A 26151-nucleotide genomic window follows, 5' to 3' on the forward strand; every position below is an offset into this window, starting at 1 on the left:
TATTGGAACACATGTTTTGATGAAACAGTGATTTAATGAAGCAAGACATCAAATCACTGTTCTGAAGAAAACTGCAATCTACAACATTTCTGACCCTCCCACATACATATGTATAGGGGTGTGTGTGTGTGTGTGTGTGTGTGTGTGTGTGTGTGTGTGTGTGTGTGTGTGTGTGTGTGTGTGTGTGTGTGTGTGTGTGTGTAACAGATGCATTTACATTTAGATTCCATCCATCCATCCACAACCCTTTTTTCTCATTTTTACACATGGGGTCAGGATGACAAACAGTGATCATCATCTAGAGCCAACTTTGCACTGCCAGGTGGCTATCATCTGTATACAATCATGAAAAATAACAGAAAACTAAACCCAGCACAGACACGTACAAAATACAGTAAAGTAATGATCCCAAATGTAAACAGTACACTTACATTTGTGGTCATCACTCTACTTACACAAAAAAGACAAGAAAATTAAAGAAAGAAAGCCTTAAGGCCACCACATCCATGTTACCTGTATATACTAACTCTGTGACTGTACATCCTCAGAGTAATAAAAAACAGTGAATTGCATTTATCAGCTCTTTAGTAACTTGACTAATATGAAATTCATTCTGTTTAGCACTGACATTATTTTTTCACTAAAAAATTAAACAAGTAAAACAAGTCTTCGACTAAATATGGTGTACTCATAGATACAGTACTTAAATGACTATGTATTTGGTACTGGACCTAAAATAACATCATACAGCATACATAGCATGAAAAACAAAAGAAATAATATAAGGTGAAGGACCAGATGAGAAGGCAAGAAATGTGGAAAATGCATAAAGTTGCAAGTATAGAAAACTTCTGAACGAACCTCATGTTGATCAGGATCGAATACAGGAATGGTTAAGGAGAGGCAAATTCAAACCAAGAGATGAAAGGCTAATATTGCTGGCCCAAGATAGCAGGCTACATTCATGTTGGTTAAACAGACAAATGTAGATTTTGTAAAACAGAATTGGAAACAGTTGCACACCTCATTGCTGGTTGTGACATACTAATGGCAGATGGACTGTATACTGAAAGGCATAATAATTTTGCAAGACTCTTGCACTGGGGATTGTGCAAACATTATGGTGTTGAAGTCACTGGAAAACAATGGAAACATGAGCCACAATGCATCATAGAAAATGATAAAGTCTACATCACATGGGATCACCCATTACCAATAGTTCAAAAGACAGATGCAAGATAATCAGATATAGTGGTCCATGAAAAGAAGACAAAAGTAGGATTGATCATTGAAATCACCACACCCAGTGACTACAGTGTCTTGCATACAGAGAGACACAGTCATAAAATGTCAGGATTTGCAGGCAGAAACAAGAGCAATGTGGAAGAGAGATACCCAGACACTTCCAATAGTAGTAGGAGCAATGGGTCTTATAAAAAGAATGTGCAATCATATTTGGGTATGTTACCAATACATATAATCACATACACATCACAGAAGGAGTCATTACTGGGCATACTATGGGTGCTGCGAAGAGCACTTCTGGCTGATGTCAAAGACTGAAACAATACTAATTTCATGAACTTTAACCGTAATTTGACTTAAAAATGGGGTCCATTCCCGTCATGGTATTAAAACCCAAAAGACTTGGAGAAATTAAAAAAACAACATGAAATACTTCTAAAGCTGTAATACATTATAAAAAAATAAATATTTAAAACACATTATGAGAATTAAGAACAACATCCTGGTTAGGATTCAAACATCATCTCTTAAAAGGATGGAACTTTTAAAGTCCTTCAAAAGGAACCCCAGAACTGCATGTCCCTCTTAGGGTAGGTTACTAATTCTACCCCACATAAGGACTTAAGATGAGTCCTAAGAACAACTGACACCCCCTTTCCTGATGATCTTATAAAGTGAAGTGGATGACAAGGTGGGCAGGAGCTATTGCAACCAGAGAGGTCAAATTTTATTGGGTACAAAGAGTTAAAAGCAAACTTTTAAAAACTGACCAATTTGCAGATCAAGATACACAAAGGTGATGTGACTGGAGTAAGAAGCTCCATTTAGGAATTTGTGGAAGTCTGCATCTGTTGCAGGCACACCAGGATAATCACTATCTGCATGCCTGATGCTAAGGGATTTGTAGCAGTCCAACTATGACTATGCATAATCATAAACTACTGTTGCAAGGTCCATAGAAAAAATAGTGAATAATGATCTGGGTGATAGTTTTCACATTTTAATCAGAGGTGTTCACTTCAGCTAACATGAGGCTAAGCCAGCCATCAGGCATCATTGGAAGATCTCACACAGAATTCAGCAAGTTCCTAATGATTCTCTCCATTAAATAAAAAGGGGGATACAGGAATGGAACTTGCAATGAATGGATGGTGGCATTTATAAGCAGTGCTTGTGTTTTTGAAGGGTTGCGCTTTGTATGTCACTTTATCCAATGTAAACTAGAACCCAAACAATCTTTTGAAGTGATGAAATTTCTCACAGACACCCAGAGAAATGTGAGGTATTGCTTAATTTATTTATTTTATTTTATTTTACATTTGTTAACCGGGCTAGTCCAACTGGATATATTTCTATTTTCAGCAGAGACCTGGGGAGAAAAGCTCCACAGTAACATTCAAAAGTTTATAATGCACAAATGTAAGAGAAACAAATTATGATAAAAATAATGAGAGGGCAGTAGTTACAAATTCATACTGTTTGAGCAACACAACATACAAAAAGAATTACATACACAAATATAAAGAAAAAATTAAGTTAAAAATAATCAGAGAACCTTAGCTAAAGAGAAGTATTCTAATTTTGAAACACAAAACCTAAAAGGAATAAGACACTCTTACATTAAGATATGTGAGGTCGTTTACAATATAAATCACAGTTTAATTCATCTCCTGTTTGTAACAATAATTAAGACAGTTACTACTACCCAGGGGTAAGCAGTATTAATTGGTGAGAGGAGGCAGTATAGAGAATACGGCAAAAGAGAAAGCAGACAATTACCAAAAACCAGCATGGCAAACGTAGTTAGAAATAATTCCTTTATTTACTAAAGCGCTTTTCGTCCGATTAAATACACGAACTTCATCAGATAAAGTAAAAAGTGAGCTGTTACTTTTTAAATAAGCAGAAAAATGCATCAGAGTTATGCCTATATTAAAATTAAAAAGTCTTCGCAGATAGATTCATGAATAATCTGTATGTTTTAATAGGACTTATTAGTATTTTGTTGTTCCAGTAATTGTAGGTAGATATTATAATTTACCTTTAAGCTTTATTGAGTTTAAAATAGTTTTACATTTGCCGCTGCTGCTTGGAATGGACTGGCTAATGTAATCCGCTAATAGGATGGGTCCTTTATTAGTCTAATGTCAAAACTGGTTTTAATTGTGGAATTGGATGTAGTTTTATGTCTGTAATAACTTTTGCTTGATTTGTAATAATTTACTAATAATAGAAGTATTTTAATATAAAAAGATTTTTAACAAGAAGGATTTTAAAAATAAGGTATGTTGCTTTAAATGTCGAATGTCAGCTAGCTGATGCATTTCTCTGCTTATTTAAAAAGTAACAGCTCACTTTTTACTTTATCTGATGAAGTTCGTGTATTTAATCAGACGAAAAGCGCTTCAGTAAATAAAGGAATTATTTCTAACTACGTCTGCCACGCAGGTTTTTGGAGTTTCTATTTGTGTTTGTCCGAAAGCAGACAATTAGTCAGGGTAACAGCATGGGCATGACCAGTGTGTTTTAAGATGTTGCTTGAGCCTTTGTTTAAAGAGCGGGATGGAGGGAAGTACAGTTAGATCTGATGGCAACAGGTTCCAATATTTTCCAGCGGTATTAGAAAACAAGGAGTCACCCGCCAAGTTATTAGACTTGCTAATGCTAGCCAGTAGTTTAGTGGAAAAGCATAAAGAATTGAGGTTTGTATAGGGGATAATAAGGTTAGAGAGTATCGGTGTGTTGTTAGGTTAGTAGAATATCATCATATGAACAATGGTAAGTTGGGAAAGCGTCAAAATGTTTTTTAGTTCAAGCCAGTCTAGCTGCTGTATGTTCTGACAGTGGTGAGTTCTAAGTGGGTTCCCAGTGGCAAACCTGGCAATATTATTATAGGAGTTAGTTAGTTTAGTGAGATTATTTTTCTTTAGGTTAGTATATATGGGGGAAGCATAAAGAAGAGTGGAGATTAGATGGGAGTGGGCAGTTGTAGTTCTGGCTGTTGGTGTTAAGAAGGGTTTTATTCTATATAGGGAGCCCAATTTTCTATTTACAGTTTTTATTGTGTTATTTATATAATTACCAAATATAAGGTTATTGTCAGTTAATACTCCTAATAGTTTGGTGGTAGAGTCGGGGGTTATAAGGGTGCCATTATTTGATTTGATAGAGAAATTGATAGGGGGGGACTTACTGTTAGGTGTGAAGAGTAAGAGCTTGTTTTTTTTGGCATTCAAAAGGAGGCACCGTTTTAAGAACCATGCCTCGACTGAGTTAAATACTGTCTGGGTTAGGGATTGTAGTTCAGATGTGGAGTTGGCAGAACATATGAGCGTGGAACCATCTGCATATTGTATGCAGGTAGCTTGAGGGATTGCTAAGTGAAGGTCGTTGATGAATAAAGAGAATAGAAGTGGACCTAGAATGGAGCCCTGAGGGACTCCGAGGGAGACTGGCAGGTGGGAAGATAGTTTATTCTCCCAGAGGACTGCTTGTTGCCTATTGGTAAGGTATGACTTAAACCAGAGAACAGCCTTGGTGTCTAGAGCAAGGGATTCAAGAGTTTTTAGGAGCAGGGGGTGGTTGACCATGTCAAAGGCTTTTGACAGATCAATAAAGAGTGCTGATGAGAGGATGTTGTTATTATCTTTTTAATTGATGGAGTCAGCGAAAGATAAGAGGGCTGTGGTGGTACTATGAAATGGCCTGAAACCATGCTGACAGTTAGCTAGTATATTATGTTGGGTTAAGTGGTTAATTAGTTGATGGTGAATGCATTTTTTAATATCATTAGCATAGTCATGAGAATTATCCCCTTTTTGACTCGCGATCTCTGCAATGGCAACATGTGCAGACAAACAGCAGTGGTATCAAGGGAGATCCCTGAAAAATTCCACAATTCACTAGGTGGTTACTGGAGTTATTAACTTGATAACAATTCATTTGATGTTGCACAATAGGTAAGAGGCAAACCATCCAAATACAAGGGAAATAATTGCACTTGTTCAAGATTCCATTGTCTACAGTGTCATATAGTGCAGAGAGTTCAAGAACAATCAAAATGGCATCTGGTTACTGATCTCCCACTATAAGGAGGTCATTGACTACCCTGGTGGGTAGTCACAGTGTTGTGGCTTGATCTAAAACCAGACTGACAAGTACTGTGTAGCTCAAAGGATGCATGCATGTAACTGATTTTTTCAGTATCCTTTGTGAAGAAAGGAAGGTCAGTGACTGGGAGATAGTTTTCGCAGCTGACTGGATATAAGGATGGTTTCTTGAGAATGGCGGTATTTAAAGCATCTTTCAAGATGGAAAGGGAAACCTCCACTAGTGTTAAGGACCAAGCAATTAAGTAAATAATTGGACCCAGTGACTCAGGGTAATATTTAGTTATCCACAAGTGCCCTGAGTCCAAATCAGATCAAATTGCTAACATAGATAAAACCAGCTGCTTGACCTCTTCATAGTCAATGTAGGAAAATTTCACCCAAAGGAAATCAAGGTTGAATGCTCACCAAGCAAGAATAGTGGTTTCTTACATGAGGCTTCCATTTTGTATGCCATGTAACAAGTACATAGTCTCCCATCATCCATCTGGGCTGTGATTACTGCTCCAGCTAGTGCATCTCATAAGGCTTAGAATCATGTCATGCGCCATGAGATGCCGCAGGCCTGTGCTGTATACACACTAGAGTTACTTAATGCAGAGCACTAACTACCATTATAATACTGTAGGCAGTAACAATGATATCAAGATCATGAACTCTGATGCCAGTTTTATGGCAGAAAAGAGTCTCAAGGTCTAGTAAATAAAAAATAAAAAAATCTGCTCTAGGATCTGGTCCATCAATGGGTTTTGAGAGCTACTACAGGTCTTAGGCAAATCTTTACCATAAACTGACTCATTATCAGATAGTCAAACCAATGAGAAGCTATTGCTTGGAGTTTAACATTTGATGGTCAGACTGTAATGCAGGTTTCAACACTATGCTCACAGCATCAAGCTGAAAGGCCAAATCCAGTGAGTCTCCTCAAATGTGGATGGTAGTGGTAAGCCACTCAACTGAAGCCAAAAACATCTAAAATATTACGTAGTCCTCTAGTAATGTTACTGGTGTTATTGTCAACACAAGTATTAAAGTTGCCTGTGATTAACCAAGCCATGGTAGAAGTTGTGGGACACCTGCTTAAAAGCCCCAAGATAACTTGTTAAATGGTAAACCACATGCAATATTTAATTCACTCCTACCCCAGGGTGTACTCAAAGGCATTGGATCCACAGCACCTACCTGAGACACTTAAGCATCAGTAAACAACAACAACTAATGGCTGCCGCACCACTGATACTAGTTTGTCTGGGACACTGAAGCACATGAAGACCCCACAGGAACAAACATTGCAAGACAAAATCCAGAGTTGTCATCAAATCAAGTCTCCATGACTTGGGGTTTAGCATAATAGTTAAGGTGCTCACCTCACAGACACACAGTACAGGGTTTGATTCTTACCTTTGATGGAAAATTGTCTTGGCTTAAAATGACCCACAAGGGTATCTAGCCTAGTACTTACCTGTGAACCTTTGATAAGTTTCAGGTTATTCAAGTGAAACAAGCTAGAGGTAATACTAAGCTAGTTTCTCATTAATCTGACATTAAACTGCAGCACCAAACCCAAAGACATAAGGAGAAAGTGTTCTGTAAAGGTCAGAGATGGAGACTCTGTCATAAATGCCATAGATAGCTCAACCTTTTTTTTTTTGGGGGGGGGGGCTCTGTCATGTTTTCACTTCACCCTATGATGGTGCCTGCTAATAGATCAGGATACAGTAAAAGTAAGCATCCCCCCCATGAAATTTCACAATTCCAAGCCTGCAGAATCATAAGGTATCTCATTATCAATAACCAAGTGGTGAAAAGGACAACTAGAAGATCACATAAATTGTTTTGTATTACTTAAATAGTTCAAAAATACTGTAGACAATTAAAACAAGATCAGAATCCATCTGAGTATATTACAGTACTCTGTTGATTAACAAAACAAAGCTCTGCATCTCGAAAGAAATACCATGGTTTAGAGACAAATATGTATAAATCCAAATAAAAATAGATAAAGCCAACTCATCAGAGATAGATAAAGATAGCAAACAGGTAATATATCAAAGTGAGGTGTGCAGTAAGTACCATGTAAATGCATTGTTGAAAATAAAACCACTACAAATGTCTAGTCTTCAAGTAAGCTAAAATAATGAAAAAGGTCACACAGAATAAACAATCATTTAAAAAATGCAAAAAGAAAAATCTAGCACATGGTGTGATTCCTTAAATCTCCTGTATTAGAGGCGACACGGGATATATGCAAGTCACCCTTTCAGGACATCAGGTGTTTCAGCTACATGACAATTCTGAATGTCCATGACTTTCTCTTTTAAGTCTATTTATGAACAAATTCAAGCCAATAAAGCCAAACCCCACTAGCTGTGGACATGCATGATTCTGAAACATGCATGTCGAGAGCTAGCAGGGTTTGGCTTTGTTCTACTGCTCTGCCTTTGCTGCCGGGGAACAGGGTTGCCGAGTCATGAGTCTGAGTGTCTGACTCCTGCAGTCCTGCCTTTTTCTAGACTAAACTTTATGCAAGTGCACTGCCAAGTGCCAACTAAGTATACAACATCTTCAACAGCACTTATTTTAAATTAAAAAAAAAAAAAAAAAACACATTGTCTCTGTCTGCCCTTGGTTGTGCTATATCAGCTGCTTCTGCTTGCAATGCTCAGTCAGGCTTCTAAATTCTTAAACTGACTGACTCATCTCATCATCTGTCCCGCCCCTCGCTTTTTATTCCCTAATCCCTAACTGTTGTAGCAGGCTTGAATGCAGCATGCAGGACGTGTGAGTGACAATGAGTCCATAAATGTAAACAAACTCAAGTCTGTGTCACTCACTCAGCGCAGAGCTGCCCTCAGCCGAATTCCGACAGGCTGGCAGGCTGCTCACGAAGCTGACTTCACCACACACACCTCCGCGCAATGATGCCACTCCCAAAAAAAAAGATGGGGAAAAAAATTTAAATAAAAAAGCTGGGAAATTCAGAAATTAAGGGGTGCCACTCTGGGATCGTGGCACCCCATTATTTGGACCTCAAAACCGGTAAAAAACGAGAGATTCTGTACGGTTGAGAGGTATGCTTTATTGACCTGAATTTGTCCATAAATAGACTTAAAAGAAAAAGTCATGGACATTCAGAATTGCCATGTAGCTGAACCACGTGATGTCCTGAAAGGGTAATTTGCATATATCCCATGCTACCTCTAATATAGGAGGTTTAAGAAATCACACAGTAGAAAGTCTAGCTGTGCTAGATTTGCCTTTTTGTGTTTTTAAGTCTTCAAGTAAGGGAAATTCAGAGATATAAACAATTTAAATTAAAAAGTCACAGGTCTGTAGTTGTTACTAAGAGTTAACTAAGCTATCTAAAGGTTGCCAAGTTAAATACCATGTAAGGTAAAACTGCATGCTATCCTGGGTCAGCAGGTAAAATTTAGGTGAGGTAAAAAAGCTGAGGAGTAGATACTTTTTAAAAGTGAAAAAAAGTGTTAATAATTCTTTATTTAACAGACGAGTGCTAATATGGTTGTGAGAAACACAGACAACTCTAAATATATAGAAGATATAACCCTTAAAAAAAATCCATCACAGTCCAAGAAAGCTCCTTGGTAATTGTACAAAGCGAATGAGGAAAACAAGTGCAAGTAGAAGCTGTATTAACAAAGGTTGGGTCATGTTAATAACACATACAGTGAGTAAAACTATGATCAGTAGCTTAAAAAGCAATATATATAAAAACAAGAGCAGGTCACCATATCAAGAGACTATTAAAAGAGAGACGGTTGTCAAGCACCTCTTGTGAGAGTGCTGTTCATCAAAGATTCACTGAAATTGTGCAGTTGGGACTTAAGGATAGCATCGTAATGTACAGCTGGATTTTCTTTTCCTTTTACTCATGATTGAATGATTTATTAGTAGCAGGAGATTTATCAACACAGCCCCCCTCAGATTGGAGGTGCAGATAGAATTACCCCCTGCAAAACATTGTAATCAGTATTGTTTTAACAGTCTTTGTGTTACGGTGGATCAGAATTAGTTATGCTCTATTTAAATCATATGAAAATTTTGAGTATTGTGTGTTTAAATATCCATCAGTTCTCAGTGAGCTGCCATTCATCCAGATGTCCACTGATAAGCTGAGACAGATCCATAAAAGTAGTTCCTGAAATAAAAACATGGGGAATAACAAATCTCCAGTGAGGTACAACTTCACGGTCCATCTGCCACTACTTTTAACAAGCAGATCTTGGCCTGCAGAGGACTGCGAGTTAAGAAGCAGTAAAATGCCCTTAAACACAATTGTCAAAAATGTTTTTTGGCATCAGTAAATTGCAGCAGAGCAATGATGATATCAAACATGTCTGTGTGCAAAACACTGATAAATGATTGTAAAATACACCCACTTAAAAGGCTGAAGTAGAAGTCTGCCAGACTGTCCGTGGTCACATGGTCAAAGTCTGAAAACCAGGTGACTTGGTGCTGACAAACAACCAGTAATTAAAACTCAGCGATGAGTAACTATGTCCATGGGCAAGGTAGCAATAAGACTGTGAAGCATAAAAAAAAAGGAGGAACACCGACACAACCAGTAATTAAAACTCAGCAACAAGTAACTATGTCCATGGACAAGGTAGCAATAAGACTGCGAAGCATAAAAAAAAAAAGGAAGAATACTGACAAAGAACAAAGTCAGATCCAGGCAAAAGTGACACCAGATCAAGTCCAAGTCTGCTTTTAAGGGCTTTATTATAAACTGAAAATAATCCCTCTTCCAATTCTACATCACACTGGCAGTAAACAGAAAATCCTGATCTAAAAACAGCAAAACACAGAGCTGAGCAGTGTAATCCATGTAAGTAGTATAAAGATAAAGACTAGCAGTGAGAAGATAAGTCTACATGCAACATGTTTGGGGTGATGAATGATTATCTTCATATGTCATGTGTACGAGGCTGAATAATTTTTTTTTCATTCGGCAGATGTCCAATTCTCAGTGGTTGTCGTTATATATTGTGCACTGACAGTGGAGGGTTGCTTTCACAGAGCAGGTATCAGAGTGTTAGTGTTTATTGTCATACATCATGTGTGTGAGACTGAATGCTTATCTTCATGGAGCAAATGTTAATCAGTAGTTATCACCATATATCATATGTGGGACAATGAATGGCTAGCTTCATGGAACAGATGTTAGCCAGTAATTGTCACCGTATATCATGTGTGGGACAATGAATGGTTATCTTCATGGAGCAGATGTTAGTTGGTCAGTAGATGTCACCATGTGTCAAGTAAGTGACAGTGGATGGTTATCTTCATGGAGCAGATGGTAGTTGGCCAGTAGATGTCACCATATATCATGTGAGGGACACTGAATGGCTATCGTCATGGAACAGATGTTAGTTGGTCAGTAGTTGTCACCATATATCATGAGACAATGAATGTCTGTCTTCATGGAGGAGATGATGGCCATAGATTACTTCTGTTGTTGCTGCAGAAGTGGGAAGGGTGAGTTGGTTCACTGTACAACAGGTGTGGGACAGTGTTCTGTTACCTTAGAACAGCTGGTGTGGAGTAGCGAATGATTTACTTTCAGACATGGTTATTCAAAGAGAAGAAATGTGTAACCATGACTATTACTCCTCACTTTTGTTATGTGTGGAATGCTAATCTTTGTGCAGTAAATGTGAATTTCCTAGCCTTACAATCTAAGCGTTACATGACACTTGCATCTGAGCAGTGCTTTAATAATCAGAAGCTGCAGGTTGGTTCCTGGAAGTAAGACGCTCAACCCTCATCTGTTCTTCATCAGTAGTTCTGCAAATTAATAATTTGTTGTCTGCTGGGCTGATGCTGACTTTAGCATTTGACAAACACTTTTGCATTTTGACAGAGACAGACATTTTAGATTTTGAATATAGTATTTGACAATATTGACAGTTATTTTCTGTTGTTTCTTTTACAGGGATCACCTTTACAGTGTGGACCTAGATGCAACAAAAGGGAGTGAAATGTTGTGTAAGAAGGTAATTGTAACCTTTATTGAAAATTCACCTCACATGTGATGTCTAAAAGTGCATATATAGTAATGAAATGAAACAAGGTAATTTCATCTGTTCAATATGATTTAATAGCCTCTTATAAAAGCAATCATTCTGTAATTTTAAAGCTGGTTTGATTTGTAAGTTTCCCATTATTGTTGAATTAAGTCATTAGAACACTTTCAATTACAAAAGGACAAAAACTGCAAAAATCTGCTAAGTGAAACTAAAACTACAGTCTTGGTTTGCCAGTTACTGTGACTAACATGATTAATCATAACCAAAACTTTATATAAGTTATATTAACTGCTGTTTCCTGTGTCTGACAGTGAGGTGTTCATATTACTATGCAAACCTTCCAATTTAAGAGGCAAAACATAGATGTACCATGGGTTTTTCAGTGTATAAATTATCTCCTTATTCATTAGGATATGCTTGCATCCCTAATATATTTCTTATACCATTTTATGTGCCAAATTAGTGATAATTTGATGCAAGACACAATAGTTTTGTACCTGGTGTACGGGATAAAGTGGCATGCTGCAGTTTAAGGGTAGCTGTGTTTGGTCATGTCTATATAAAAGGTGGCTTCTAGATTTCTCTGCTGATCTAGGACTTATGAACAGTGGGGATATGCAGATACCCCCTATGCAGATGCAGGGGAGTCCCATACAGATTCAATAAGGTGATGCTATATCTGGACCAAAGGCCAGCTATATATCTAGTATGTGGGTATAGTCTTCACTGCTGACCTTTCCATCATCAGTGCAGTATATTCATGGGCCAGCTGTGCATGCACAGTGAATACAGAATGGTAAGAATGCAGACATGAGCTGTCACGCTGATGGTGTTCACATTCCCTTGTTAACTCCAGGAAGCCATCTTGACATCTACAGCTGCATACATGTATGCATTAGTTGTGCTGCATGCAAGTCCTGTGAAGCTCTAGTCACATGCTGAGATACATAAGCAGCTTTGTCTCTGAATTGCTGCATTATAGTTATTACAGTACAGTGGTTCAGAGTACATTCTAGAAGATTTTAACATAAGTAACACAGTGCTGGATTGATCTCCCATAACTACTTTAGATGTATGTAGCCTCCAACATTAGTTCTAGACCTTGAAGCACAGTCTTATGTTGCCTTATGACATTTGTGGTAGGAGCAATGGGCCTGATAAAAAAGATAAAAAAAAGAATTTACACTCTTACTTAGATATGATACCAGTACATGTAACCCTATATGAAGTACAGAAGGAGTCAATTCTGGGTGGATTGTGGATCCAGAAAAGAGCTCTTGGCTAACATGAAAGACTGAAACAATACTAATTTCATGAACTCTAAGCACACCTTTGAGTTAGGAATGGGGGGCGGGGTCCATTCCTGTCATGGTATTACAAACCCAAAGGACATGTTGAAGCATTGGAAACATAAACCACAAAGAATTACAAAAAAAGAACAGTAATGATCACATGAAATCATATAGTACCATCTCTTAAAAAGACAGATAATGTAACCAAAGTAGAAAGAACAAAGGCAGCGTTATTAATGTAAATCACTACACTTAGTGATTACAGTGTCCACTGTACTGAGAGATATAAAACTATAAAATGACAATACTTAAAAACAGAAACCAGAACAATGTAGGATAAGGACTCTTGGATATTTTTATTAGTTCCAAGAGCAACTGGACTATTGGAAGTGAATTTCCAATCATATTTAAATATGTTATTGACATATATTACCCCATATGAAGTACAGAAAGATGCAGTTCTAGTTATTTATACTTAGTTCTTACATACGTCTGTTTGCTGACCACTGATGTTCAGCTAGACATATCCATTTTTAGCCAGGTTCTGGGGAGAAAAGTTCCAAATGTGTATAAAAAACACACACACACACACTTAGTCATGAAAGGATCTCCACACATGCAGTCTATTATTAACTGTATATTCAGATGAACAAAGTAAAGTACATTTAATTAAACTAATACAGCTCCTATTTATTTGCTGGTAAACGAACTATTGATTGCATATTTATTCATTCAGCATTCCGTCATTCTTCAGTTACTCATTAATCCATTTTAGGGTTATAGGGGAGCTGGAGACTCTTACAGCACTCAGTGAGTATAAGAAAGTTTAACTTAACCAGGATGTGAATCCACCCCATCACAGGATACACACAACTCATTCGGATATGAAGTGCACACCTGTGGGGAGTTACAGGAATGACAATTCATCTGCAGCACATTTTTTTGGAATGTGGGAGGAAACAGGCACACCCAAGGATACCCCATATAGAGACAGAGAGGATGCGCAGACACCACGCAAAATGCATCCCAGTATAGACATAGGTATAATACAAACTGGCTGTAGTAACTGTGTGTTTGTCTTACGAGTAACAAATGTACAGCCTTCCCAGTCAACTGAAAAAAGCAGATATCATTAGGAGAAGCACATGGAGAAAACAGCAGTGCAAGTTTTTTATTCTACCAGTCGCAAATGGATAAGCGGGTTGCATCTTAGACTAAAGGAAGGGTTGTAAAATTAAGAATTTAAAACAATGAGTACTGTCCGTATTCAAGACCTGGTTAGCTAGAGCACTGGATTGCTTCTGGCTCTGTATATCCCTTACATGTTCTAACATTCTATCTTTAAAGCTCCTGTTACATAGGCATGACATACTTGGTTGGGAGGGTGGCCTAATGGTTAAGGTGTTTGCCTTACAAACACAAGGTGCAGGGTTTGAGTCTCACAAGGGATAATTGGTTAGGCTTAAAATGGCTCACAAGGGCAGTTAGCTTAGTACTAATCTATGAACCTATAAGCAAAAATAAATAACATCAACACTCTTACAATCATAGTAATTCTTCGTACACAGTTTAAAACATTTCACAGGATGGATATACTTATTTTTAGTGTAAATATATTGGCAAGCTGCACAATTCCTACAAGGAAAGGTACCTTGTCTACTAGAAAAATTATTTCTAAGAGGCTGATATTCTTTATTACAGAGATGTTGTTTCAATGACACATTGTTTTTAAAACTAAAATTTGGGATAGCATCAGTCGTAGAAACAAGGCCTGGTATTTCCTGTAGTAAATGCCAGTTCTTTTTAATAATTTCTGTATACTTATTTATATCACTTGCAAATCGAAAAACTACTCTAAACTTATTTCTGTCAATAACTGTATCATGAGATGTTCTTATATTAATATCATAAGGGCTCATATACGGTTTACACCTTATATTTACACTAAAAATAAGTATAGCATCCTGTGAAATGTTTTAAACTGTGTACGAAGAATTACTATGATTGTAAAAGTGTTGATGTTATTTATTTTTGTTTCTGTCAAGTATGTCATGCCTACTACGTAGGCAAGACAAACAGGAGCTTTAAAGATAGAATGTTAGAACATGTAAGGGATATACGGAACCAGAAGCAATCCAGTGCTCTAGCTAACCATGTCTTGAATATGGACAGTACTCATTGTTTTAAATTCTTAATTTTACAACAAATAGTAAGGACAAATAGAGGTGGGGATATAGAGAATCACACTGAAGAATTAGAACAAAAACGGATTACTAAGTTAAATGCAGATAAGTATCCTGGTTTGAATGTTTGCACCTCATTAGTTCCTTGCCTTAAGGCAAGGCGCCTTAAACATTAATCATAAGTTTTTTTTAATGTTTATTAAGGTTTTATATGTTTGTAATTTATGTATGTTTGTATTTTTAACATTTATATATTTATTTATAACAGCCATGAAGGGCATTTATGGTTTTATTATAGACATGGACACATGTTCTATGATTGCAGAGTTTTAAAGTCTGTTTTAGATATTGTGTTAACAGCTTTACTTGGTAATATTGCTTTAAGTTTTGAGGTCATACTGATTGTTTAAGTATTTAATCAAGTATTACCTGTATTAATATTGTCTGATGAAGCAACACTAAGTTGCGAAAGCGCTCACCTATTGTTCTCCTTTGTAATAAAGTACTGTGGCTAGTCTCCAGTGTGTAACTTCGGTGCCTTATTTTTATTCTTGTTGCTGTGTATGTTTGTGGGCACCCTAGTGTACCTAAAGCCGGTTTGGATTTGCATCTTAGTAATGCTGGCATTCTGCAGTCAGAAGTATTTTTGATCATTTACACAGGTACACAGCTTTCAAAACTAACATTTCACAAATTACTTTGTTCCCATATATATATATATATATATATATATATATATATATATATATATATATATATATATATATATATGTGTGTGTGTGTGTGTGTGTGTGTGTGTGTGTGAGAGAGTGTGTGCATATCCACATAATGCCCATAAACAAAGCATGTGTAGCCATATGAATGGCATGATTAAACCTTATGTCAAACAGAGTATGTGTGTGTGGGGGGGGGGGTCTCTGTCCATGTGTTTGTATTCATTTGCAAACACAGTGGTGGTCTTATCTTCTCAGTCTGTCATCAGAAAAACAAAATGTGAATTCAGCACTCTATTCTATCAAATCTGTGCACATTCTTGCATCCCAGGTGTCTGAAAAGCCACTGTTTCAAAACAGCATTTGAAGCGCATCTGCATTCCAACCGTCTGACTTCTAAATCCACAGCTCACAGGGGAGGTAGTTATAAACACAACCAAGGCTGTTTAATGTTTTATAGCTGAATGCGATGAGTCTGTTTTAACAACTCGCTTTATTGTAAATGCTAGTAAATTCAATGGATTTGCCACATTATCTCATAAATAATGCAAGAGACGGGTAAAAGAACAATTCTGCTGCCTGATTTAGAAGCATGATAGCGCTGTCACATTCATGTCATTTATACTACCAGCAGCTGTTCAAACAGCTATTCCAAAGAAGCTTAACATCAAGGATTTACATTTGCAGTGGCCACTTTAAAGAAAACATTGTAGCACAGTTATGGAGCGATCAGGCTGTCATCACCCGTCGAGGATAGTTAAAGCTGCCAAGGATTTGAAGAGGTATTTTGTAAATAACATGTGATGTCAGATTCCAGAAAGTGATCAGATAATTAATTATGACATCACAAGCAGTGATTTAGCTGTAACAATCTGAGACTTCCTAGCTCTGTGCTGGTAAAATTGGGCCTAAATGTTTGACTTAAGGCTTTAGGGTTACAGTGAATGATTCTTGTTTAAGTATGTTTTTTTAGGCCTAAGAAACCTGCTTCACTCTGATTAACTGTACACATCCTCTAATAAGGTTAGAATAATGTCGTTAATCATAAGTCTTTAACCATCACAGGGCTAGCAGTGTCTGTGATGTGGAGAAACAAAGATGGTCGCCAACATCCTGAATCTCCTACTTAACCCAAGTTTGGCAATGCATTGTTGAGTTCAAAATAACTGCCTAACTTTTGCTACACCTGTGTTGTGAAGTGGAGGTTTTATCCTCATACCTCATGCTCTAGTTTGGAGACATGTCTGCTATAGATGGGTGCTCCAACAGCATGGAGGCCTAAAACTTAAATGTTTAGGGGTAGTTACAGATGTGCTTTAAACGATTAGAACTGTCCTATGTCCTGAGAACCATTTCTGTCCAGAATTGGTTGCAGTTATACTGTGAAAGAGTGGAAGCAGGGGATGTCTTGGCTCATGATACTTAAATGGCTTGCATAGTCTGCCCCTTTACTATAGTCTAGTAAGTATAATGTCTTGTGACTTACAAGGACAATGTGCCTGCCATGGGTTAACTACATATGTGCTTTTGGAGAGATAGAATGTTTAAAAGCAAAGGATTGTCCTTGGATGGGGTTTGGTCCACCTATGGCGTGGAAGAGTGAAATATTAACTTGAGGCCTTGGACTTGCACACAATAGAATGGTCTGTGACATTATGGAGAATAATTAGAAAGTCATCAAAAATTGCATCAAAGTAATCATTTTAGTGTCAATACTTTGACAACCATGGATAAATTAACTCCTTACACATCCTTCCAACATTTTCACCTACAGTATCTATACTCCTTGACTCTTGATGTATTGTGGTATAGTTTGTAGTGTATACTGTTATTGTGGTATAGTTTGAACATTGTGTATACTGTTATTGTGGTATCATTTGAACATTGTGTGTCCTGTTAAGATTGCAGTAAGCATGATGTCATACTAACGAGCCTGTAATATAACTACAACTTGTAGCTTAGCTCAATGTTATGTAAGTATTGCATTTTACTTTACTTCTTGGTTGATTGTTTGATATACTGTCATGCTGTATGTACATGTGATGTCACAATTTCTGGTAAATATTGCTTTCTAATGCTACCCTGTTTGTATCACTGCATACTAAAACACACTGTGTCACAGCTGTGTCCACTAATTCTCATATCTCAATATACTGTAAAATGCTGTTTTTAATTCTGATGACTTACACCTGCCTGGTCAACAATTTTATATAGATATATATATATATATATATATATATATGTATATATATATATATATATATATATATATATATATATATATATATATATATATCTGTATATATATATCTATATATATATATATGTATATATGTATATATATATATATATATATATATATATATAGGTCTCCTTTGGATTACCAAAATTTTAATTTACCGAAAATCACAACAGTGAGATGAGAACACCGAAATCGGATATCACCTAATCCTCACATTCCTGAAGTCTACATCAAAGAAATACCTGCTGTGCATGTCTCTCAGCACTCGGAGCTTGTGAATAGAGATCGTGGTACAGTGAGGATCGGGAAATGTACCCTTTTCTTCACTGTAGTGCGATCTCGGAGTTGGTATATATAATAGGCAGGGGGTGTGAGGGATACAAAAATGTAAAAAAGTGGGGTTCTTTTTTTTTTTTTTTTTTTGTAGCAGCTGCTTTTTTATTGATGCAAACTTCAGGAATGTGACAGTTCAGTGATGTCCAGTTTCGGTGTTCTCTTCTCACTATTTTAATTTTCGATAAAGTAAAATGTCGGTAATCCGGAGAAGATCTATATATAAATATATATTTGTTGACCAGGCCGGTTTAACTGGTTTTATTTATTTATTTCCAGTTTGATTACCGGGGAAGTCCACTGGGCCCAGTGAGCCCGTTTTCAGTGGAGGCCTGGGGAGAAAAGCTCCATGAAACAGATTACAGTAAAGATAGCAGTCCAATAAAAATAAAAGTACAAGTACAAATATATGTCAAATAATACAAAGTGTGAGCAATATTGCCCTTAGTGGAAAAATATCTTGTAGATACATTTTAACAAATTCACACAAAGTCAAAAGCTATTTACAATATTTACAGAGTGTGAGAGACTGTATGGGAATTAGCTATAGAAGGTTACAGCCAGCTATAAGGTGCTTAGAAACTCAGGAGGATACCCTCCCAGGGGCTTTTGTTAAAGAGTTCTAGTTAAGGAGAATGCTGTTACATTTCCATTTGGAGGAGAGGTAGGTGTAAAGCTGAGTTCTGAAGTTGTTTGTGTTTGACATTGTCCTTAGTATGGAAGGGAGAGAGTTCCATTTCTTACCTAAGGAGAAGGAGAGGAGTTGTCGTCCAGCAGGATGTTTAGGTTTGTGGACAGTAATTAACTTTTGGTGTTCAGATCGGAGAGTTCTATTTGGGGTGTATGGGGGAAGGATGTTGGTTAGAGCGGGGCATTTGGTCGGATTAAATATTAGTCTATGTGCTCTAGTGAGCTGGAGGTAGTCCAGGTAATTTGTGAATTCTAACCAGTTGGGGGATTGGAGGGTAACACAGTGATGAGTGGAATGTTCTTGTCATGAACTGGTCAGAAGTAAAAACAGTAAACAGAAGCTGTGTTATCAAAGCTAGGTTCAGGTTAATGGCAGACATACTTTGAGTAAAACTGTGATTTTCGGTAAAGTAACATTTTGGTGATAAAAAGTAGACCCATAGATATATGGGTCTACCCTCACTCGCCCAGTTTACAATCCACTGAATCTAATTTAGCTGAGACCAAACTGCCAAAACAACACTTATATGAAACACCACTTTACCAAAATTCAAAACACTGAAACAACATTAAGCAAACCTTATTTTAACATACATTTACCCACTTACCATTCTTGATGTTTTTGCAGGGGGGCAAGCCCACCTGCACCCCCCACACCCCATTTAAATTTAATATACTAACTCCAAGATCACACTACATCATGGAAAATGTAAGATCCAGAACTGGTAGGATACTGTCGTATTCTGTGTTCTAAGGTTTGGCAGTTTGTAGTTTCGTATAAGTGTTGTTTCAGCAGGTTGATGTTGGCTAAATCAGTTTCAGTGGACCGTAAAATTGGCGAATGAAGGTAGACCCATATATATATATATATATATATATATATATATATATATATATATATATATATATATATATATATATATATATATATGTATGTATAAGTAAATGAATAAATAAAAAGTAAGTATGTTGCCATGAAGCCAGAGGTATCTGGTTACTTTCACTGATGATGTTTTAATAGGGATCAGTGGGTATATTGTCCTAGTGTATGAGGCACCTGACTACTAAGGTAAAGTTATGTTTCTGCTGGAAAGACATGGGTTTATTCTTCTTATGGCTGAGCAGTCTATCTATTTGGGACATACAGATTCTGTGAAAGGAATACAGAGTGACTTTGCCTAAAATAACTTTCAGGAAACTGAGAATGATTTTCACATAATGTTCGGTTTAACACTGTTGAAAAGTTAGATGAAATGCATGATATTAGTTTGCCTATCCTAACACACTTTCAGCTGCACTAGGTTCTGAAGCCTGGATGCCTGTAATGCAGCTTCTACCATGTCATGTAAATTATGCAATCCTTTTTTGTCAGTGCTGTGCCTTTGGCATGCAATTTAATCTTTCAAAAATGCATACTTGTCTTACTTTAAGTCCATACTATTTTAGACTAGAACTTTCTGTGGGTTATTTAGGTCTCTGCAGGTGCTGATGCTACTCCAAAATGTCAGTCTGTTTAATGAAATTGTCTTTTCTGCACAGAAACTTCTTAGAGGTATCTGTTATTACCATTTGTTCTTATACCTGTGCCATGGTAATTTGGAGAATTGCATCCCTATTAGAGATCCAAAAATACTTTCCCTTTTAGTCAGGATGTACTGTGCAGCTTTTAATAGTGAACTGACAAAAATTATTAAAACCTCCAAATGGTGCAGCAGTTAGCATTGTTGCCTCACAGCAAGAGGTTCTCCGGTTTGATTCTTGCTGGGGTGCCTTATGTGCAGAGTCTGCATGTCCTCCCTGGGGTCACGTGGGTTTCCTCCTGGTGCTCCAGTTCCCTCCCACATTCCTAAGACATATGCAGTAGGTGGATTAGTCACTCTAAATTGTCCGTAGGTGCGAGTGTGTGTGCGAACGAGTGGTACGGATGAACTGCTGCTGCAGGGCTAGCCATCATGTGGTGTAAACCTTGGCTCAAGATGATTGTTACTGTTGAAGTGACACTCCAACCCCATGTGCAAAATGGGAAAAGGGGCTGAGGTTGGATGGATATGTAAGTGTCCATCATTTTACCTTCTATCACCAAAAACAAAGGGTAATAAGGTTAAACAGATAAATAATTTAGTAAAACCTAACTGTAAATAAATCCCAGCCAAGCTAGAGTCTTCCTTGTGTAATATCTTAAACCTCCTGTACTGGAGGCACATGGGATCTGTACAGATAACCCCTGAAGGACATACCAGTGTTTCAGCTACATGGCTTCTGAATGCTCATGGCTTTTTACTTTTTAAGTCTTTATGGGTGCATTCAGGCCAATAAACCCAAACCCTACTAGTTAGAGACATGACATACTTAAGCCGTTTTCTGAACTTGTCATAATTTGCAGCATAATTGGAAGTCATGTAGATGAAACACTGATATGTCCTTAAGGGATTTTTCGCTTAGATCCCAAGAGCCTCCACTATAGGAGTTTCATGTAGATGAGCTGAAGGCCAAAGACAGCAAAATGTTACACTGCTGCTCGAAAATCTCCAAACTCCTAACAAATGAAGCCTGAGCTGATATTGGTAAGTGAATTCTGATATCACAGATAGAATGTGGCTTCCTTCTTTCAGACAGTTCCTCATTCAAAACCCTTCAAGACTTGTAAGTGCTCACAGACAGAATCTGTCAATGTGTTACTATTCCCAAAGCAGGAGGAACATAGGTATGGTGGTGTTAGGACAGTAAACCAGACGCCCTTTAAAAAAAAAGTACAGACCTGCGTCTTTTCACCCTTCTGTTCAAACTAAGGCGCATTAACCACTATCCACATGAAAGCTTACCAGTAATGTTGTGTGTTACTCATTCAGATCATAGAGAGATGAGGTTGTAGTGTTAAAAAGATCATATCTCTCAAATGTCAAGATTTTTTTCTTTTACTTTTGGTCTGCCCCTCATAAAATTAGTGGTTTTCTGGCAAATCATTGAGGAATGGGGTCAGTAAATAATGGCAAACATTTGAGTTTCAGACTTCATATCCTTCAGAAAGCACACATTAACACAACACCTGTTATTCTAACAACTTTCTAAGTTTATAATATTTAAAATTTGTCTCGGATTTTGGACCTTTATTCCTGATTTCTTGTGCTTAGAGGCTGAGATATATGAAAATAAACTAAAAAACTGCAAAAGTTAATTTTCAGTTCTTGGCCCCAAGACCTGGAATAAAACTCATGCTGTAGTTGAAGAATACACTGATCTCAAGTTCTCTCACTCCACTTTCTTAAATACAGAGCTGCATATAAATGCTTTGCTCATCCCCCTGTCACTTACATGTCTTATTGCAACTGAACATAACTATTACTGTGTCTGCTCTCATATCTGCAACACTAAGTTAATATCTTCATCTTAACAAGAAGGAATATGTGTGGCACATTGTATCTCTCTTTGGTTGCTAATATTGCATTTATACTTCATTAATTTCTGTCCTGTTCATTTTTACTTTGTTTACCTACATGTTCCCTTGGTGGACTGTATTTACTTTTTTTTTAATGAGGGGCTCATTTAGTTATACTGGAAATTACAGTAATAATTGCATTTTATCTGTTCATTGTTGCATCAGATAATTTTGGTTCTTTGTGCCATAGGCAGCACTGGACACAGGCTCACATGGACTACACTATCCCAGTTGTCGAAATACAAAATGAAATCATTAGTTAACTCTCTCACTTGTACTGTTATGAAATTCACTTAACACTTTTTCCTTTAATAATAATTAGGTGTAGGCTCACTGTACACTGAATTCCTAATACACGTGCATTTACAGTACAGTGTGAATGTATATTGGTTGTTACAATATATGACCATTATTTAGCCCAACGGTGTGAGCATTGGCTTTAGGTGATTGTCACTGTCGAATGCACACCCCAACCCGCTGTGCAGAAATGGGAAAGGGGCTGTGGCTGGATGGTTTCAGCGTGTTACAGTAACAACTTTGGCTGTATCTTCATACTATTCTTTCCTTCTAAGGGTCTTATACAGTCCTTTCCAGAAGTCATTGTCAGTCGATACAGTGGTCAGCATGGGAGCGTAATCTTAGGATCACTGCCTCACAGCATCACTAGCTATGTTTCAATCCAGTACTCTGCTCATAATCTGTATGGAATTTGGAAGTTCTCCATATGTCTGCATGGGCTTTCTCCAGACATTCCAGTTCCCCACCATATATTGAATATACACTTCTCTTACGCACATGATGGGCCCTTATTGCATTTTGTTGTTTATTCTCAGTTGTTTGTCTCTTACACACATGAGGGACCCTTAATTCATTTTGTTGTTTACTCTCAGTTGTTTGTCTCTTACGCACATGATGGGCCCTTTTTGCATTTTGTTGTTTACTCTCAGTTGTTTGTCTGTTACGCACATGATGGGCCCTTCTTGCATTTTGTTGTTTACTCTCAGTTGTTTGTCTCTTTCTCACATGATGGGCCCTTATTGCATTTTGTTGTTTACTCTCAGTTGTTTGTCTCTTACTCACATGATGGGCCCTTCTTGCATTTTGTTGTTTACTCTCAGTTGTTTGTCTCCTACGCACATGATGGGCCCTTACTGCATTTTGTTGTTTACTCTCAGTTGTTTGTCTCTTACGCACATGATGGGCCCTTACTGCATTTTGTTGTTTACTCTCAGTTGTTTGTCTGTTACGCACATGATGGGCCCTTCTTGCATTTTGTTGTTTACTCTCAGTTGTTTGTCTCTTTCTCACATGATGGGCCCTTATTGCATTTTGTTGTTTACTCTCAGTTGTTTGTCTCTTACTCACATGATGGGCCCTTCTTGCATTTTGTTGTTTACTCTCAGTTGTTTGTCTCTTATGCACATGATGGGCCCTTACTGCATTTTGTTGTTTACTCTCAGTTCTTTACTGTTAAGATCACAGCTGTGATTCAGTGCTTCTTCCCCTTAGTGGTGTGCTGCTTAACTGGCATATCCAGAGTATGCACATATTTTTTCAGTACATGACATCACTGGTACAAATTTTGAAGATCTATGTAGAACTTATTTAGGGTTAGACAGTAGCATATATAACTCAGTGATCACAGAGACAGTTTTTGGTTTCAGGGCTGAACTTTGGACCTGTGACGTTGGCAATCATATCACTCAGCCACTCTCATAAGATTTCCAGCATCTATATGACCTAACTTACCATTCACTTTTCATTTGTAGTACTACAGATTGGTGTTGTATTTACCATCATACAAAGGCAAAAAAAAAAACTGTGATAGATTCTCAAACTACTTCCCAAATGGCAGCTATCATTTTTCGTCTGTAGACAGTGGTCCACTCTTTTCTATCAGTGTACTGTGGTCTCATATTTTGAGCTGTTAATTGTCATCTAAGGTACTACACACTCACTATCCCGCATCTTGAATTCATGTTGGCTGCCATGGTTAGAAGGCAAAAGGACATCATCTGTATAGAAAAGAGGTGCCACCCCTAAACTGGACCCCTTTCAACATGTATGTTTCCTAATATCGTGCGCTTAAGAATTATTAAAAGGAGAGGCGATAAGATGCACATTTGGTAGAAAATATCGCCACATTGAACTAATTAATCTTAATGTCATGAACTTGGACACATTTTCAATGCATTTAAAAAGATATTGGATAGCACGCAGTTCTGGTATCCATTTCTCTGGCAAGACTTTCCTCAACAATTGGTCATAAGCCTACTCCAAGTCAACAAACCAAGTTTAGTCTGGAATAATAAACTCACAAGGCTTTCCATGTCTGCATAAGAGTAAAGATGTCCATAGGTCCATAACCTGGATAAGTCTGCAGTGTTCTCAATGAACTGGAGGTTCACCTATCAGATAGAGTCTTTTCTCCAGTACTCTTATGTAGGCTTTTCTGGGTAAACTGAGGAGTGTGCTCCTCTCAGAGTTTATTAAAAATAGCATCACCCTAGTTTGCCAATCTAAGGATACTATTCTGAACCTTCCATGCAGTTTTGGACTAGCATGTTTGCCACTATTCCCCAACCCTGTGTAATGCCTTCACCATCTCTTGATGGATCTCACCAACACTCGTAGAACAGCCTTACCATCATAGATTCCTCTGACAGCGTCTAAAAACTTAATATGCACGCGCGCGCACACACACTCACACAGACACACACACACACAGACACACACACATATATATGTATGTATATATATATATATATATATATATATATATATATATATATATATATATATATAGGTTTACTATTGAAATGTCGAACGGTACTACATTGACTGTACTATAGTCGAACACAGAAGTTCAAAAATAGTAATGTCGACGACAAAAAAACAATCTAGGACTGTGTTTTAACATGGGTCGAGACAGGGGAGATGTTTGTAGTTCTGAATAATACTGAACACCTACCTCGACCCACATTAAAACCATTCCTAGATTGTTTTTTTGACGTCGACATTACTATTTTCGAATTTCCGTGTTCGACTATAGTACAGTCGATGTAGTGCCGTTCGACATTTTAATAGTAAACCATATATATATATATATATATATATATATGGTTCTACCTGACATAACACACAACACAAGCACACCAAAATAACCCTAACCCTAACTTAACCCCTAACCCCCTACACTTACATACTCACACAGCCTTTCCGGCATCCTCGGCGGTTGTCATCCGTCGGTCTTCTGCATTGTCGATGTTCTGCCATTTCGGTCTTCTGGAGCTCAATTCGCTGTCGGTCTTGTCAGGTAGAACCATATATATATATATAGGTCTGTTTTGTTTCATTGAAAGCTCATTTCACTGAATTTCAATTCACCGTGACCAAATTGCTGAAAGCTCAAATTACTGAAAACTCATTTCACTGAATCCCATTTCATTGAAGTGAAGTACTGGCAGTGTGTAGAGTACTGTAAGGCAAGTAAAAGGTATATGCTCTTTTTGCCCATTGTACTGCGATCCTGGAGTTAGTTTATATAGTTGGGGGGTGGGGGGCACAGCCCCCCACATTGTGAGGCATACCCCCCTCTTAGTTTGGGTTTATATTGTCTTCTGGAAAGAGTTAGTCATTGGTGTTATAAGCATGCATGTCTATGGTTTAAAATGTATTGTTTTGAAGCTTTCGGTGAAATATAATATAAAACCAAACTAGGTGGGGGGGCTATGTCCACCACACACCCCAATATGGGGGGCTCTGCCCCCCACACCCCTAACTATATATACTAACACCAGAATCGCACTACAGTGAGGAAAAGGGCATATACCTTTTACTTGCCTTACAGTACTCTAC

At 37.5% G+C, this 26151-nt stretch overlaps 1 protein-coding gene across 2 annotated transcripts in view; it reads left to right on the forward strand.

Annotated features, from left to right (window-relative positions):
- Positions 1 to 26151, forward strand: part of SEMA6B (semaphorin 6B) — a 1264941-nt gene that overhangs the window by 763598 nt on the left and 475192 nt on the right. For both annotated transcript variants that reach the window (XM_044053908.1, XM_044053909.1), the window contains exon 5: positions 11311 to 11371. In XM_044053908.1, the coding sequence (XP_043909843.1) occupies positions 11311 to 11371 (61 nt within the window). The remainder of the gene's footprint in view (positions 1 to 11310; positions 11372 to 26151) is intronic.

This window comes from Protopterus annectens, chromosome 13.part0, assembly GCF_019279795.1.
Source record: "Protopterus annectens isolate FY-2018-M chromosome 13.part0, PAN1.0, whole genome shotgun sequence".
NCBI lineage: Eukaryota > Metazoa > Chordata > Ceratodontiformes > Protopteridae > Protopterus > Protopterus annectens.